Source organism: Hyperolius riggenbachi, chromosome 3 (assembly GCF_040937935.1).
Source record: "Hyperolius riggenbachi isolate aHypRig1 chromosome 3, aHypRig1.pri, whole genome shotgun sequence".
NCBI classification, from domain to species: domain Eukaryota; kingdom Metazoa; phylum Chordata; class Amphibia; order Anura; family Hyperoliidae; genus Hyperolius; species Hyperolius riggenbachi.
Window position 1 is genome coordinate 32965730 of NC_090648.1, and position 16448 is coordinate 32982177.

At 44.3% G+C, this 16448-nt stretch overlaps 1 protein-coding gene across 1 annotated transcript in view; it reads right to left on the minus strand.

Annotated features, from left to right (window-relative positions):
- Positions 1-16448, minus strand: part of LOC137560911 (very-long-chain 3-oxoacyl-CoA reductase-B-like) — a 73442-nt gene that overhangs the window by 49110 nt on the left and 7884 nt on the right. Inside the window, exons 2-3 of the mRNA XM_068272076.1 lie at positions 8556-8602; positions 8407-8482 (exon numbers count right to left, since the gene is read on the minus strand). Coding sequence (XP_068128177.1) covers positions 8407-8482; positions 8556-8602 — 123 coding nt within the window. The remainder of the gene's footprint in view (positions 1-8406; positions 8483-8555; positions 8603-16448) is intronic.

Consider the following 16448-nt stretch of genomic DNA (forward strand, 5'->3'; position numbering starts at 1 on the left):
GCAAATTTAGGGTTTCTAGCATTTAAGGTGGATTTGCTATTAACCATTAAAGTCGGCAGGTTTTTAAATGTGTATTTTTTTTCCCCTTTGAAACTTTAAAATCGGTTTTCTCAAAAACTATAAGGCCGATTTGAAAATTTTTTTATTCCTCTTGTAGCCACTGGGGGCCCCTACAAGCTCTGGGGCCCTGGGGCAGCTGCCTCCTTTGCCTTAATGGTAGCGCCGGCCCTGGGGTAACTAACCCCTTGTCGTCCAGCCGCACACCTGAGGCAATTAAGCCTCATTTATATCACGAATTCGAGTCCTTAGGGACTCGTAACTACTCGTGAGCCCATGCCTGGCTGGAGGTAAGTCCAAATTTGTAAAGTGCTGCTGAAAATGATGTTACTATATAATTACACAATATTAATAATAATGTACCAAGCTTTGAGATTGCGTGAAGCAGGGACCTGGGCTGGATCCTTCTTACATGCGATCTGTCAGGTGGCAAAAGTTCGCAACACTCAAGTGGATCATAATAATAATAATATTAATCTGAACATTTGCATTGCGCTTTTCTCCTGTCGGACTCAAAGCGCTCAAGAGCTGCAGCCACTGGGACGCGCTCAGGAGGCCACCCTGCAGTGTTAGGGAGTCTTGTCTTGAACTCCTTACTGAATAGGTACCCTAGCCAAGTATCAAACCTTAGTCTCCCATGTCAAAGGCAGAGCCCTTAACCAGTAAACTATCCTATAAGATCATAGGGGTTGATACAGGTAACAATGGTAATATTACTGTGCATTACAGTAGTAACGGTCGCGCAACTCAAGTATTGCGGGTTGCACTTATAGCGGTACTTACTGGCGATAGTAAGGGTAACATGGCTGTGCGCTGTGTGCGCACTGTATTATTACGGCTATTACACAAATCAATCCCATAGTGAGGAGAGGCGTAACAATAGCGAGGGGGGCCCTGTCCTGTGACGAGGAGCAAAGTGGAGCAATACTTACCTTCTTCCAGCGAGCGGAGTGACAGGTCCTCACTCCTCCCCTCACTGTAGCCGCTGTACAGCCTATTTCCTTGTGGCTGCTGCCTCTGCAGGTCACATGACACATGATGTGAGCCGCAGGGAGATTGGTTGTGCAGCAGCTACAGTGAAGAGAGGAGTGAGGACCTGTCACTCGCTGGTAGAAGGTAGACTATCTCACCGCTCTGTTGTGGTCTATGGTTGGGGGATGGAGGGTTGGTTTCATCTGGAGAAGGCGCACTAATGTACTGTGATGGGTGGGAGGGGCGTTTGAATGGAAAGGGTTTTATGCAGGGCCTGGCTGGCAGAGTTTTGCGGGGGGCGCCTACTTCAAGTTAAGCCCAAGTTTTTATAATGTATCCATACTAGGTGGACCAAGCCTGTTACTATAACGGGCTCTAGTGCCTCACAGCCCCCCTCCCGCACCTATGACCGCCACCGCATGAAAGCGCGCATACACGCCCGCCTGCATGCCTCTGCACACACACGCCCGCCTCGCCGTAGCTAAAACACACGGACACAGGGACAGGAGGATGACGCAGGGACAGGGGGTTTTATTGTATAGGATAGTCCTGCATTTATTCCCAATTCAGGTACATGTACTTTACAGCCATGGCACAACTGCCCTTTTGCTCCTCTGCATCCAGTAGGAATGGAACATAATCCACAACTGTGCAACTTTGTACAGATCAGTCAGGTAAAAATCCCTTAGATGGCATTTGGCAAAGCCCTCTCCTCTGTGTGTTCTTCTCCACCACCATATGGACTCAGTGACTTGTCTGGTATATTTATCCCTACCTTGCAAACTGCACATCATTGCTTATTGTTGTATCACTATTTTGTGTACTGTTGTTTACTGCTGTAGTTGTCATTGGCAGGCTTTGATGCGCCGTATTAATTGTTATGTATAGAGTGCTTGGGGGGGGCCCATTGTAAAACTTGCATCGGGGCCCACATCTCCTTAGCTACGCCACTGCCCCTAATGTATTGTGTAGAGTTGTGTAATATGTTAGCACTTTATAAAAAAACTTTAGTAATAATAATAAGATTAATACATCTGATAATGCAGTTATTGACTATCAATGAACTAATAAGCTATTGAAGTTCCTTTGCATTTTTTTTCTTCACTGGGGGAAAATAAAAATCCCAATGTGCCATCTTGTGGGCAAAATACTAATTACAGCTCCAATATCAAGAAACTGCATTATTTCTGCTGCTGCTGATGATGACATAGGCAGCTGCCCTTCTGAACATATCTCTGAGTGGGTGGACACAGCAGTATAATACACTGCTTTAAAAGGAACCTGAGGTGTGAGACATATAGAAGCTGCCATATTTTTTTTTTAAACAATACAAGTTGCCTGGCAGTGCTGCTGATCTTTCTGGTCAGAAGTGTCTGAATCACAAACCTGGAACAAGCATGCAGCTAATTTTGTCAGATTTGTCATAGACATCTGATCTGCATGCTTGTTCAGGTCTATGGTTTATTTCCTTTTAAACAATACCAGTTGTCTGGCAGCCCTGTTGGACTATTTGGCGGCAGTAGTGTCTGAATAACACCAGATACAAGCATGCAGCTAGTCTTGTCAGATCTGATAATCATGTCAGAAACACCTGATCTGCTGCATGCTTGTTCAGGGGCTGTGGCTAAAAGTATTAGAGGCCGAAGATCAGCAGGACAGCCGGGCAATGTGCATTATTTGCAAGGAAACAAACATGTCAGCCCACATATCCCTCTCACCTCAGGATCCCTTTAAAGGACAACTGTAGCGAGAGTGATATGGAGGCTGCCATATTTATTTCCTTTTAAGCAATAACAGTTGCCTGCCTATTTTGCTGATCCTCTGCCTCTAATTCTTTTAACCGTAGACCCTGAACAAGCATGCAGCATATCAGGTGTTTCTGACATTATTGTCAGATCTGACAAGATTAGCTGCATGCTTGTTTCTGGTGTGAGTCAGACACTACTGCAGCCAAAAAGACCAGCAGGGCTGCCAGGCAACTGGTATTGTTTAAAAGGAAATAAATATGGCAGCCTCAGTCTTCTTCTCACTTCAGTTGTCCTTGAAGTACTAGACTCTTGACGGAAAACTGTAAAATCAGTTTTGAACCACATTTATTGAGTTAATTTAAAGTGCACCTGCGACGGATAAAAACAAAAAAAGATAAATACAGTACTTACACGTGTTTGCATTTTTGTGAATCTGTATTCACGCTGCACATCAATATTTTGCGGATTTAAACTTTATGCGTTTTTAAACCGCGCAGCAGTGCTGCATTTTTTGTGTGCAATGTGCGAGTCACATGTAAGTCAATGTAAATGCAGAAAAATTGCATTCATTTGCATATAGTCACATGCAATTTTAAAGTTAACTACAAACTCTTGCATGCAAATTAAGTTCATTGGTATGCACTAATTGCATACAAAACGCACACAAAAAAAAAAGAAAAGAAAAAAATGAAACTGAAAAGTCATAAAACGCAGAATCAGGAATGCAAAAAAAACAAAAACACTGGTAATAGTGCTGATAAGTGTGATCGATGCCTTAATGGGATTTTCATCTTATAGGGCTGGTGCACACCGAGCGGCTTTTTGGGCGTTTTCAGATCCGCTTGCGGCTGCGGATCTGCTTGGTCAATGTATCTCAATGGGGTGGTGCACACCAGAGCGGCAGGCGTTTTGCAGAAACGAAAAATGCCTGGGTGAGGCATTTTTTGGATTGCGGATGCGTTTCTGCCTCAATGTTAAGTATAGGAAAAACGCAAACCGCTCTGAAAAACGGCACTTCAGAGCGGTTTGCCAGGCGGTTTTTGTTACAGTAGCTGTTCAGTAACAGCTTTACTGTAACAATACAGGAAATCTACTATACCAAAACCGCTAGACAAAACCGCAAAACGCTAGCTGAAACGCTACAGAAAAAGAAGAAAAAGCGTTTCAAAATCTGCTAGCATTTTGCGGATCTGCTAGCGGGTTTTGGTGTGCACCAGCCCATAAAGTACAGAATGTCCTGTAACTATGGAAATAAATAGCACAGACTGAATGAACTGATTCAGGCAATTATTGTTGGTTTATACCCTATAGATTAGGGAGCATACACACATCTTATTTTGATTGGTCAATTTTACCACATATATGTCAAACTCCGGCCCGTGGGCCAAATCTGAGGGCTAAGACTTGGCCCTCAGGTGGTTTCCCCACTTTGCATTATGTTTGGCCCTCTTAGGACCACCAGAGAAGCTATATGGAGGGGGAAAGCACTAGGTACCAGGGAACTGTATAGGAGAGGGAGGGGGGCCACTAGACACCAGGGAACTGTATAGTGGATGGAGGAGGGCTATTAGACACCAGGAAACTGTATAAGGGAGAGAGGTGGCCACTAGTCATTGAGGTTGGCCCGCGACTTTGTCCCAGAGCTCAATTTCGGCCCACTTTTTATTTGAGTTTGACACCCCTGATGTAGTATGAGGCTGGTTTCAGACTGCAAACCAGCATTGGCGGTGCGTCACGCCCAACACTACACATCGCACCGCAAAAATCGGGCCTTCAGGGAACACCGCGCTATGGCACAGTGTTCCCTGTCTGGCCACCAGCCAAGAAGGAAGTGACACGCGTTAAGCCGTCACTTCCTGCTTTGGGAGTGCGGAAGCGAAATGTTAAAATACGCTTCCACATATGGGCGTCGTGACGTCAGTAATTGTTTTAAAATCCATGCATCGCCATAGACTAACATTATGTTTGGGACGACGCAGATCACCGCAAGTTAACACATCACCGCAGCGTTAATGTCGTTTTGGAACGTAGTTTTGAACCTGCATCGCGCCGTAACGTTACAGTATGAAAGTCGCAATAGACTTTCTTTGCCCGATGGGAAAGGGCCCTCTGGGTTTACTTACACAATCTGGTAGAACAGCGAGGAGAATGCCAGCGCATACCACTAAGGCTGCATCTGAAATGACCACCAGCTTAGTGTGCAGCACCTATATAGACTCTCTGCACACTTCGCATTCAATTCAGATGCAAATCATATGCAAATCTGCTACTACTTATCATGCAAACAGGAAACTCAGGAGGAGGGGCTGGGAGCAGCTAACCTGACAGTTAGGCCCAGTGCACACCAAAACCGCTAGCAGATCCGCAATACGCTAGCGGTTTTGGGAGCTGATTTCAGAGCGATTCTAGGTATGTTTAGAGAGGTTTTCTAAACATACCTAGCGGTTTTGCGTGCGTTTTTGTGTAGCAGATTACACATATTGTTACAGTAAAAGCTGTTACAGAACAGCTACTGTAACAAAAATGCCTGGCAAACCGCTCTGAACTAGCGTTTTTCAGAGCGGTTTGCGGTTTTCCTATACTTTACATTGAGGACGAAACGCTTCCGAAAACCGCAAACGCGCAGCAGGAGGCGCGTTTGCGGCTTGGCAAAAAACGCAAACTGCCGGTGTGCACCATCCCATTGCAATACATTAGACAAGCGTTTTTAGAGGCGGATGCGGCCGGCGGATCGCTCCAAAAACCGCTCGGTGTGCACTGGGCCTTACATAGGCTATCATTCATAAAGCATTTCCGCATGCGGAAATGCTTAAAACAGCTGACTTTACCAACCACTCTGCATAGTCAGCATTCATAAAGCCTCTTTCCGCATGGAAAAATGACACTACCGAGCAGAGTGATAAATCACCGCCTTGTGCGGTGATTATCGGTACAAATGTAGCAAAATGTTCATTCATGAAGATCACCGCAAGCGGTGAGAGGTCGGGAAGTACCGCTCCCTCTGATGTGGCGATACCAATGCAAGTGAATGGAGACACACAGACCTCCCAGGCAGCTGCAGCAGAGCGGAACACAGAGAAATGTATCAACTCGGCAGCTTCCGTGTCTCCACAAGCCTACCGCCAGCTTAGTTCGGGGAATCTCCGCACTGCTTCCGCACATGGATACATCTTCATGAATGCCCACCCAGAAGTCTAAAAATCTGCCAGCGGTGTTTTCCCGCACTGATTCTGTTTACCGACAGCCTGTTCATGAATGATAGCCATAGTTACAAAGTTAAGGAAAGGTGGGGGGAAAGGCAGCGCATCCCTAAACACATGTTGCAATTGAATGGTTATTTGCACAGGCATACACCACCTCTGCCAGACTGAAAAAAGCATGCCCTGCATCCAAGACAAGTGCTAACATTTATTACACTAGGAGGAACTTTAGCTTCCAATACTTTGCATGCAAACCATATTGGAAGCTAAAGTTCCTCCTAGCTTAATAAATGTTAGCACTTGTCTTGGATGCAGGGCATGCATTTTTCAGTCTGGCAGAGGCGGTGTATGCCTGTGCGATTAACCATTCAATTGCAACATGTGTTTAGGGATGCGCAGCCTTTCCCCCCCTACCTTTCCTTTACTTACACAATCTGCTCATAGTATTCAAAATATGTTGTCTTGCATACTACAAGGAGGTAGTAAAATTGGTCAGTGATTAGCCAATCATAATGAAATGTGTGTACCAGGCTTAACCATTTCAGCCCACAGGGATTTTTCACCTTAGGCATCAGAGCAATTTTCACCTCCCATTCATCTGCCAATAACTTTATCACTAATTATCACAATGATTTGATCTATATCTTGTTTTTTCCACCACCAATTAGGCTTTCTTTGGGTTGTACATTATGCTAAGAATAATTTTTTTCTAAATGCATTTTCACAGAAATATTAAGAAAAAATGGAAAAAAATCATTATTTCTCAGTTTTCGGCCATTATAGCTTTAAAATAATACATGCTACCATAATTAAAACCTATGTATTTTATTTGCCCATTTGTCCCGTTTATTACACCATTTAAATGATGTCCCTATCACAATGTATGGCGCCAATATTTTATTTAGAAATAAAGGTGCATTTTTTTCAGTTTTGCGTCCATCACTACTCACAAGCTTATAATTTCAAAAAATGTTCATAATATACCATCTTCACATGCATATTAAAAAAGTTCACACCCTTAGGTAACTATTTATGTTTTGTTTTTTTTTGTTTTTTGTTTTTATTGTAATTTTTTTTTCATTAAAAAATTTATTTGGGTTAATTTTAAATGTAATAATGTGTGTTTATTTCATTAAAAAATGTATGTAGATGTAGTTTTACTATTTGGCCACATGATGGCCAAAGTCAATTTTTTTTTTTTTTACTTCTGGAAGTGAACGCTCTTGCTTCCAGGAAGCATAAGGAAACTTTTTTTTTTTATCAGGAAGACGGCGACTTCTAATAAGAAGCAGTCAGTCTTTCTACCGGCGACTTAAATCAATGAATGGGAACAAGGAATGGGAACTAGGTTCCCATTCATTGATCTCAGGGCTAATGGGGTCAACAAGGACGCATGCGGGAGCGTGCAGCAGCGCAACAGCAGCCACCTGACAATCACAATCACATCCAGGCAGCTTAAATGGTTAAATGGAACCTGGACCTAGTAAAATTATTTAAAATAAATCCATGATGTACCTGCAAATGGATATTACATACTTACCTCACTGTCAGGTCCTCTCAGAAGCTCACCATTTTCTTCTTACAACAATTCCTTGCAGCTCTGACAAGATTTGGTCAGAACTGAAATATATCAGTTGCTGTCAGTTATATCAGTTGCTGTCAGTTATAACTGGAAGGACAACTGATGTGCAAGGTAAGGTCCATGTTTCCCTATTGCTCAAGTGGGCGATATTACAGTTCAACAGTGTGTTAACCAGGAAGCTGTTATGGGGTATTGGCTATTATTAAATTGAAGGACTGGGAATTCCATTGATCACAGAGGACAAACAGGACGCAGGAGAGGAGAAATAGATAGATGAGTAGATGAGTAGACTACACCGGAGGTAAGTTTGACCTGTGTATGTGCAGCTCAGGTTTGCTTTAAGAGCTGGAGGGTATTTCAGTGGATGGTGGAGTAAGACCACAAGATTCTTCTATCTCTCTGGGATGCCGCTGGTGAGATGATCTCTGTGCCTGAGGTCTGCAGATGTGTGGCAGTCATGGGGGAAGCCTCCTGTCTGCTGGATCACCATTTATTTCACATCATGGGGAATGAAACAGAGAAAAGACTGTCCTCTCTCCTCCCCATCACCCCATCCTCCACCCATATAGTAACCAAATTTGCCCTTGGAGGAGGTGAGTGTGCTTGCCTGTCACCCACTGCCTCCGTAACGCTGCAGGGGAAAGGGAAAAGCGTCCCTTTGGATGCTGGGGCCCTGAGGTAATTGCCCCCTTTGCCCATATGGTAGCGCCGGCCCTGGTTTGGGTTGCAACACTCTTAAGCAGACAGGCCATTTATGGCCACACGAGATGGTCCAACAAAGAACCCCCCAATCAGATGTTCTGATTTGCAGTTTTGGTCTTTTTGAGGCAAACAAGGAAACACTTACCGATGTCATTTGCCACTTTCTGTAGCTTCTCCCGAGTTCGGCTGATGAGGACCACATTGAACCCCCTCTTGGCCAGCTACAGACAGGAAATACACGTTTGTTAGAATCTGATGACAGCAGAGACAGCGGATGCTGAATGTTATCGTTACCTCTCCTGCGTAGCCTTTTCCAATCCCGTCTGTGGCCCCTGTAACCACTGTAGAGAACAAACACCATGATTAGCAGAAATCCACGAGAGGTCTAGGTCTATTCCCAAGCAAAAACATGAATATTTAGCTGTGAAAGCTCAACCTCAGGCATAGTGCTACAAGGGGATGAGCAAAACCACCAAATGTGCTCTCCACATTCTCCATCATCTCTCCACAACATTCAGGTTTTGAGCTCAGCTTACAGTAAGTCGCAAGTTCATTGCCTTCAAGAGGCCATTAAGAAGTTTGAATTCTCTCATCCAGGATGTGAGTAACTAAATACATACTTTCACTCTTTCTAAAATTAGAAAGGTCATCCTTTGCACAAAACTTTTTTCGGTTTAAAGGCAAACCCGTCACACACCTCCGGTAACATATCAGTGAAAGTCATATTTCTACCGCATCAGTCAATTCCCAACCGGACAACCATTCTAACCAAAAGCAATGACTGTGGAAAGATCAGAGTAACTATAGAGGTCAGGCAATGCTACGTAAGGGGGCCATAGTTTTCCACTGTTTCCCATAACTCCCAGGGATGCCAAATGTCATTAAACTTATTGACGGTACAGTAGAAAACTCCAAGGGACCAGGAAAAGTAATTTACTGTATCAAAATTGGTCATACATTGTATATTTATACAGAAGCATTTGCTGGGACCGGAGGGCTGACTTTACTATATCGAGAGGTTTACTGTGTTGGAGTTTACTATTAGTGATGAGCAGAAATTACGCCTATGTGTAATTACGCATCTTAGTTCCCAATTATGTATCATAATCGTACTGCGAAATGTTGGGAAAAAGTGTAATTAATTTTGTATGTAAATCTAATTGTAGGAATTCGTAATTACGCATGAATTTATGCGTAATTTCCTGCCGACTTTGGCGGTAAACAGCAATTCCCATATATCAGTGGCGTAGCTAAGGAGCACTGGGTCCCAGTGCAAGTTTTAAATGGGGCCCCACCAAGCATTCCCTGCATAACAATTAATCAGGCCCAAAAATCTGCCAAGGACAACCACAGTGTCAGAGGTACGAGAAGGCGATGGGGAACAGTGTTTTCATGATTACTACCATTCAAAGCATCTATAGAAGTGACTATTATAAGCACTGGACCAATAAAGAGCTAACACTGCCGTTATGGAATGGTCTTACGGGGCCCCTCTGACCCAAGGGCCCCGATGCGGTCGCAACCTCTGCAACCCCTATTGCTACGCCACTGCCATATATCCAATTGGTTACAAAATTGCTATATATGTTTAAGGGAAGGTCCAGGATAAAAAAAAAAAGTAAAAATCCACTTACCTGGGGCTTCCTCCAGCCCCTGGCAGCCGCCCTGTGCCCTTGCCGCAGCTCCGGTGGCTCCCGGTCCCCTCCAGTGCCGATGCCGACCTTGCCAGGTTGGCATCTGCTTGTGCTTCACCATGTATGAGCCGCACGTTGGAGCGCAAATAGGCCTCTGGTACCGGAGGGGACCACGGGCCACCAGCGGGGAGCAGGGCTGTGCGAAGGCACACAATGGCTGCCAGGGGCTGGAGAAAGCCTGAGGTAAGTGGATTTTTTTATTTTTAGGCTTCCTGGATCTGTCCTTTAACCACTTCAGCCCTCAGTCGTTTTCACTTTGTGCATCCGAGCAATGTTCACCTCCCATTCATTAGCCTATAACCTTATCACAACTTATCACAATGAACTGATCTATATCTTGTTTTTTCCGCCACCAATTAGGCTTTCTTTGGGGGGTACATTTTGCTAAGAGCCACTTTTTTGTAAATGCATTTTAACAGGAAGAATAAGAAAAAAACGGAGAAAATTCATTATTTCTGTTTTTGGCCATTATAGCTTTAAAATAATCCATGCTACCATAATTAAAACGTATGTATTTTATTTGCCCGTTTGTCTCAGTTATGACACCATTTAAATTATGTCCCTATCACAATCTATGGCAACAATATTTTATTTGGATATAAAAGTGCATTTTTTCTGTTTTGCATCCATCACTATTTACAAGCCTATAATTAAAAAAAAATTGAAGTATTTCATCTTTACAGTGATATTTAAAAAGTTTAGACCCTTAGGTAAATATTTACGTGTTTTTTTTTTATTGTAATTTTTTTTTTTTATTATACATGTTATGTGGGTATTTTTGGGAGGGTGGGATGTAAATAGTATTTTTTTTATGTAAATATATGTGTGTTTTTTTTTTTTTTACATTTAGATGTAGTTTTACTTTTTGGCCACAAGATGGCAGCCAAGAGTTTGTTTACATGACATCACTCTAAGTGTAACATGTACGCTTAGAGGGACGTAGGGGGACGCAAGAGGCAGAAAAAGCGAGGCTTCCGAGAGAAGCAGATGCTTTTTCTGCAGGGGAGAGGAATCAATCATTGGGCACCATGTCCCGATTGATTGATTGATTCCTGGGCTAACGATCCGCAGCCGGGAGCACGCGTGCACGCGCGTGATCGGCCGCAGGAGCGCACATGGCCTCCTGGACGTAGCTTCTACGTCCAGGAGGCTTAAGTGGTTAAAGGGTACCTAAACTGTGAGGGAAATGGAAGTTTCCTTTTAAACAATACCAGTTGCCTGGCATCTTGCTGATCTTTCTGGCTGCAGTAAAGCTCAAATCACACACCTGAAACAAGCATGCAGCTAATCCAGTCTGACTTCAGTCAGAGCACCTGATCTGCATGCTTGCTGAGTGGCTGTGGCTAAAAGTATTAGAGACACAGGATTAGCAGGAGAGCCAGGCAACTGGTATTATTTTAAAAGGAAAAAAATCCATATCCTTCTCAGTTTAGGTTCCCTTTAAGGAGAATAGTGGGTACAAGTTAAAAAAAGAAAATTAAAAATTACAATAACAAAACTACAAAGAAAAATGTTTTTAAAACGTTTTTTTTTCTTTGCATTTTTAAAACAGATTTTCTCAAAAACTACAAGGTCTTTTTGAAAAATTACTTTTTTTTTTTTTTTTTACTTGTACCCACTATTCTCCTTAAAGAGAACCTGAACTGAAAATAAAAAGTCAAAATAACCATATACAGGTCATACATACCTCCAGTGTAGTCTACTCATCAATCTCTTTCTCCTCTCCTGCCTCCCATTTGTCAGCTGTGATCTATGGAATTCTCCGTCCGCCATTTTAAAAATGGCCATTACCCCATAGCAGCTTCCTGGTCTGCACACTGCTAAAATGTAATATCACCCACTTGAGCCATAGGGAAACATGGACATTACCTTGGACATTCAGTTGTAACTGACAGCAACTGATATATAACTGACAGCAACTGGTATATTTCAGTTCTGACAAAATCTTGTCAGAACTGGAAGGGATCAGTGTAAGAGGAAAATGGTGAGCTTCTGAGAGGAACTGACAGTGAGGTTAGTATGTAATATTCATTTGCAGCTACATCATGTGTTTATTTTAAATAATTTTACTCGCTTCAGGTTCCCTTTAACATATGTAGCAATTTTGGTAGTAATAGCATGTATGCAGGCTTTGCTATTTACCACCAAAACCAGCAGGAAATTACACGTAAATTACGCCTAAAATCATGTGTAATTACAAATGATCACACAAAGTCAATTGAATTAACAATTTGTAATTACCTATAGCCATAATTGTAAAAAATTATGTGTATTTGTAATCGTAATTAGCCGATCATCACTATTTACTATAATGAGATTCTACTGTATTATTCAATCTAGCCATCATCTCTTCCATCCACTTTACATCTAATGGTGGCCATACATGGTACAATTTTTTCATACAATCTTACCATTTCTATGTAGTATGAGGGTAAATTAAGTGAATATACAGAAAGGATAATTTAGGCAGTTCCCTTATATTACATAGAAATGGTAAGATTGTATGGAAAAATTGTAGCATGTATGGCCACCATAAAATTGACACAGTTCAAAGAACAAAGAAGACCAAATCTAAACTGAATCTTCTGAACTGTAAAACAATAAAAGAAAGTTACTCATTAACCCATCTGTGGACTTTATTCATTGCCAAATCTGACAGACACTCTTTACACAAATGCTGTAAGCCCCCGTAGACCGATTCACGCAAAAACAGCACTAGAGATTTCGGTGCAGCCGGCCCCGCCATAGGCCATAATGGGAATTACGGCTAAAGCTGCGCTCGGACATCAATTTGGGCACCCTCGTAAGACGGCGCACAAATTACTATAAAAACAATGTAATTTGGCTGCCATTTATTACGTCTTTCCCCACTATCTACGGCGACCAGGAGGGGGAATAGTAATTAACGCCACCGGGAGTTTGGCAAGAGCAGAGTGAGCCATTTATTGGCTTTACCCAGCGGCCAAATTTCCGGGCCGGCAAGTTAATTATAGGTATGCCCGCAGACAGGCTATGGGGGCCATCCACACAGATGCTCTACTTCACCTAACCACCTACTTCTGGACCTTCTGTTGCTGACCCTTGCTCTGTCTTTTGACCACATGCTGCCGGACTCTCTGTCGATGACCAGTGGTGCTCATCCGGATACCCGGGTAACCCGGATATCCGAACATTTTTACGCTATCCGGATCAGATTCTGGATTCTGCAGATATTTGGCCACATAACCCGGATATCTGGATCGAAATACTGTAACTAAGGAGATGACGTCCTGGAGCCAATTAGAGGGCTCCCAGCAGAAGCCCTAGCAATCAATCACAGAGGGGAACCCTGGCCAGCCACACCTGACCTCATTGAGCCAATCAGAGGGCTCCCAGCCTAAACCCTGGCACCCAATCACAGAAAGGAACACTGGCCAGCCCCCCTGTATAATAAGGAGGGCTGCCATGATGCGACATATCGTCTTAGCTTGCTGAATGCTCACTAAGAGACATGCTCCAGTACTGGTGGCCTAGCAAGGGGGCTGTACACAGTTATAAACCTAAAGCTGTTCAGTGATTAACCCCTTCACTACTATCACTACACTATTGTTAAATCATTAATTAGCTTGATTGATGTCATAGTGTGACAGTCAGAGTGTGTGCTCCAGTGCTGCTGGGCCTAGTAGCAAGGGCTGTACACAGTGATAAGCTGTTCAGTGATTAACCCCTTCACTATCACTACACTATTGTTAAATCCTTAATTAGCTTGATTGATGTCATTGTATGACAGTCAGAGTGTGGTGCAGGCACTGCTATGTGTCTGTGTGCTGTGCACAGACCAGGCCAGCTGCTGCCTGCTGGCCAGCTAATAGCCTTAGGTATAGGTTAGGGATTAGGGGATAGGAGGATTACTGTGTTATTGTGTAGTTAGTAGTTGTTAGAGTAGTAGTACTACTGTGTTAGCTTTCTATAGAACTGTTGTGCTGTGAGCAGTGGCAGTGTGACAGTTAATGTGCACTAGTGTCTTCTCCTCTGCTGTCTGACTGTCACTCGGCACTTGCCACGTGTCATGTGTCACTTGCCACGTGGGGGGGGATTTTAAGTCCCCACATCAATTAGTGTTTCCCTTTAAAAAATAATGATGCTACATGCCTCATTTACCCATAAAAACGTTTTTAAAGCAATTTAAAGGGCACTTCCGTTTTTGCTATCCGGATATCCGAATCCGCACGGATAATGCATTCGGATATTCGCATGAACGCGGATATCTGAACGTTCGGATTCGGATATCCGATCCGGATATCTGAGGATCCGGATCAATTCGGATTTTAACCACCCTCTGCTCTGCCTCTGACCAGGGCCGTTTCTTGCCCCGTTCAGCCGGTTCTGCTGAACGGGGCGCCGATGAGAGACAGATTGGGGGGGGCGCCAGGCAGAAAGGTGTGACGTCACAGGTCACATGACCAGAGGGCTCCTCTCCTCTTTCTCCTATGGGCCAGCGGCAGCGTGACTGACAGTAACAGGAGCCAGTCAGTCATGCTGCAAGTTGAAGTTAGTGCTGGTTCTTCCTGCTCCTCCTCCCTCCCCTCGGCTTAGTCACATGACAGTGACGTCTTTCTGGGCTCTGGAGTAGAGATGGGAAGTTCGGATCTTTTCAATGATCCGGATGATTCGAATCGGATCATTGAAGAGATCCGGATCTTTGATCCGAATCTCGGATCATTTTACTACCGGAAGCATTCGGGGGTGAAATGAACAGCAGGACAGGTCTGTGGACAGGAGAAGGGGAGGGAGTGGACACACAGAGAAGGGGAGAAGATGGACAGAGGGCAGGGAGTGGACAGAGAAGGGAGGAGGGATGAGCAGAGAGCAGAAATGTTTGCACGTAATACCCACATGCTGCAATCATATGCTTTATGTCATATATTTCACCTATATGTTCATCTGTACACTTTGAAAGAAAAGGTCGCACAGTGAAAGAAAGCATTCCCAGAAGATAAGTGCAGCTGTTTAGTGCGGAGTGCAGGAGGATTATATTGCCTTTCAATCACACTGTCTGCAAAGTTACTGAGCTGTGCTGAGCCAAAAGCTTCCAATGTGTTCACTGTGCAGCACTACGGAACAGCCAGCCTATAATGGGCAGCACGTTATAGCCAGTATGTGTGCTCTACACATATCTGGCAGTGGCACCCATGTCCCCTCTCTCATCTACCTGTCTCCCTGCAAGGCTGGCTCCCATCCAACAGAGCGATCCATCTCTGCTCTGCTTCCAGGACCCCGCTGAGAGGGGGCGTGTCGCTCCTGGCCCCGCCCCTTTTGCGATCCGAATCACTCATTTTGATGATTCGGATGATCGACTCATAAAATAGATTCGGATCAAAGATCCGAATCGTTCATGATCCGGACAACACTACTCTGGAGTCTGGCGCGTAGTTCGAACCTGGTCCTGCACAGCTGCTGGTCTTACACACATTTCGCACACACTGTGCTTGAAGTGTGGGGCAGCGACAGAAGAGAGACTGCTAGGAGCACCCAGCCATGACGACGAGGAGGAGGAGGAGGAGGGAGAGAGCCAGCCCGGCAAGAGAGAGAGAGGGGGGCCTGGAGACACCGAGACAGCACACAGAGCCTGTCATCAGTCATCCTGTGGCAGGAGCCTGAGCCAAGCAGGAGGAATGGACTGTACACACTGCAAAGAGCCAGAGCCAGGCCAGGGGGAGACAGTAAAACACACTAAGGTACAATCATAGGGCAGCAAATCTATTACTGTCTGAAACAGAGACTGACAAACTCTGTCATACCCTGTGATAATAGCCTTTGAGGTGTGGGTAATATTTATTTTTCACATTTATTCATATTACTTATGCTTTGTTTGTGCGGGTTGCTTGTGTGTGTTATGGCTGTTTTGGAGGGAGATGGTTAGGTGACACTGACAAGGTCTTTGACATTTGAGCACTGAGCCCAGAAGTCTGTGTGTCCCTCACTGCAGCTTCGGTCCTGGTCCCACTGTCAGTCCCGTAGTGATACGTTAGCAGCTTGTGCTTTTCACAATCACACCCAGGAACATTATGCGCTGTGCAGAGAAAGCTTCTGACTGTGGGATCATGAGAAGCACCTGCGCATGCACTATGGGACTGACAGCGGTACCTAGGAGAAGACCAGAGCTGCAGCAAGGGACACACAGACCTCTAGCGGCTGAATGAAGCCCAGGGTAATTTTCAGTTATCTAAGGTTTTTCTGGGCGGAACTTTGGGTCTGCCCATGATCCATCATCACCATGCTCATGTTCCAGTGCATGGCCACACCCCTTTTATTTTAATTTTTTTGCTGCGCGTGCCGCATATGGCAGTCTCCCATGCCAGTGAACCCAGGACCTGCATAGCCGCCCTACCACCCTCTGGAGCAGCCCCTGCATAGTCATGCCATAGACTGTCCTTAGAAGAGCTCACAATCTATTCCCTGCCGTAACCATAGTCCAAATAAAATTATTTTGTAGTTATATAGCACTGACATA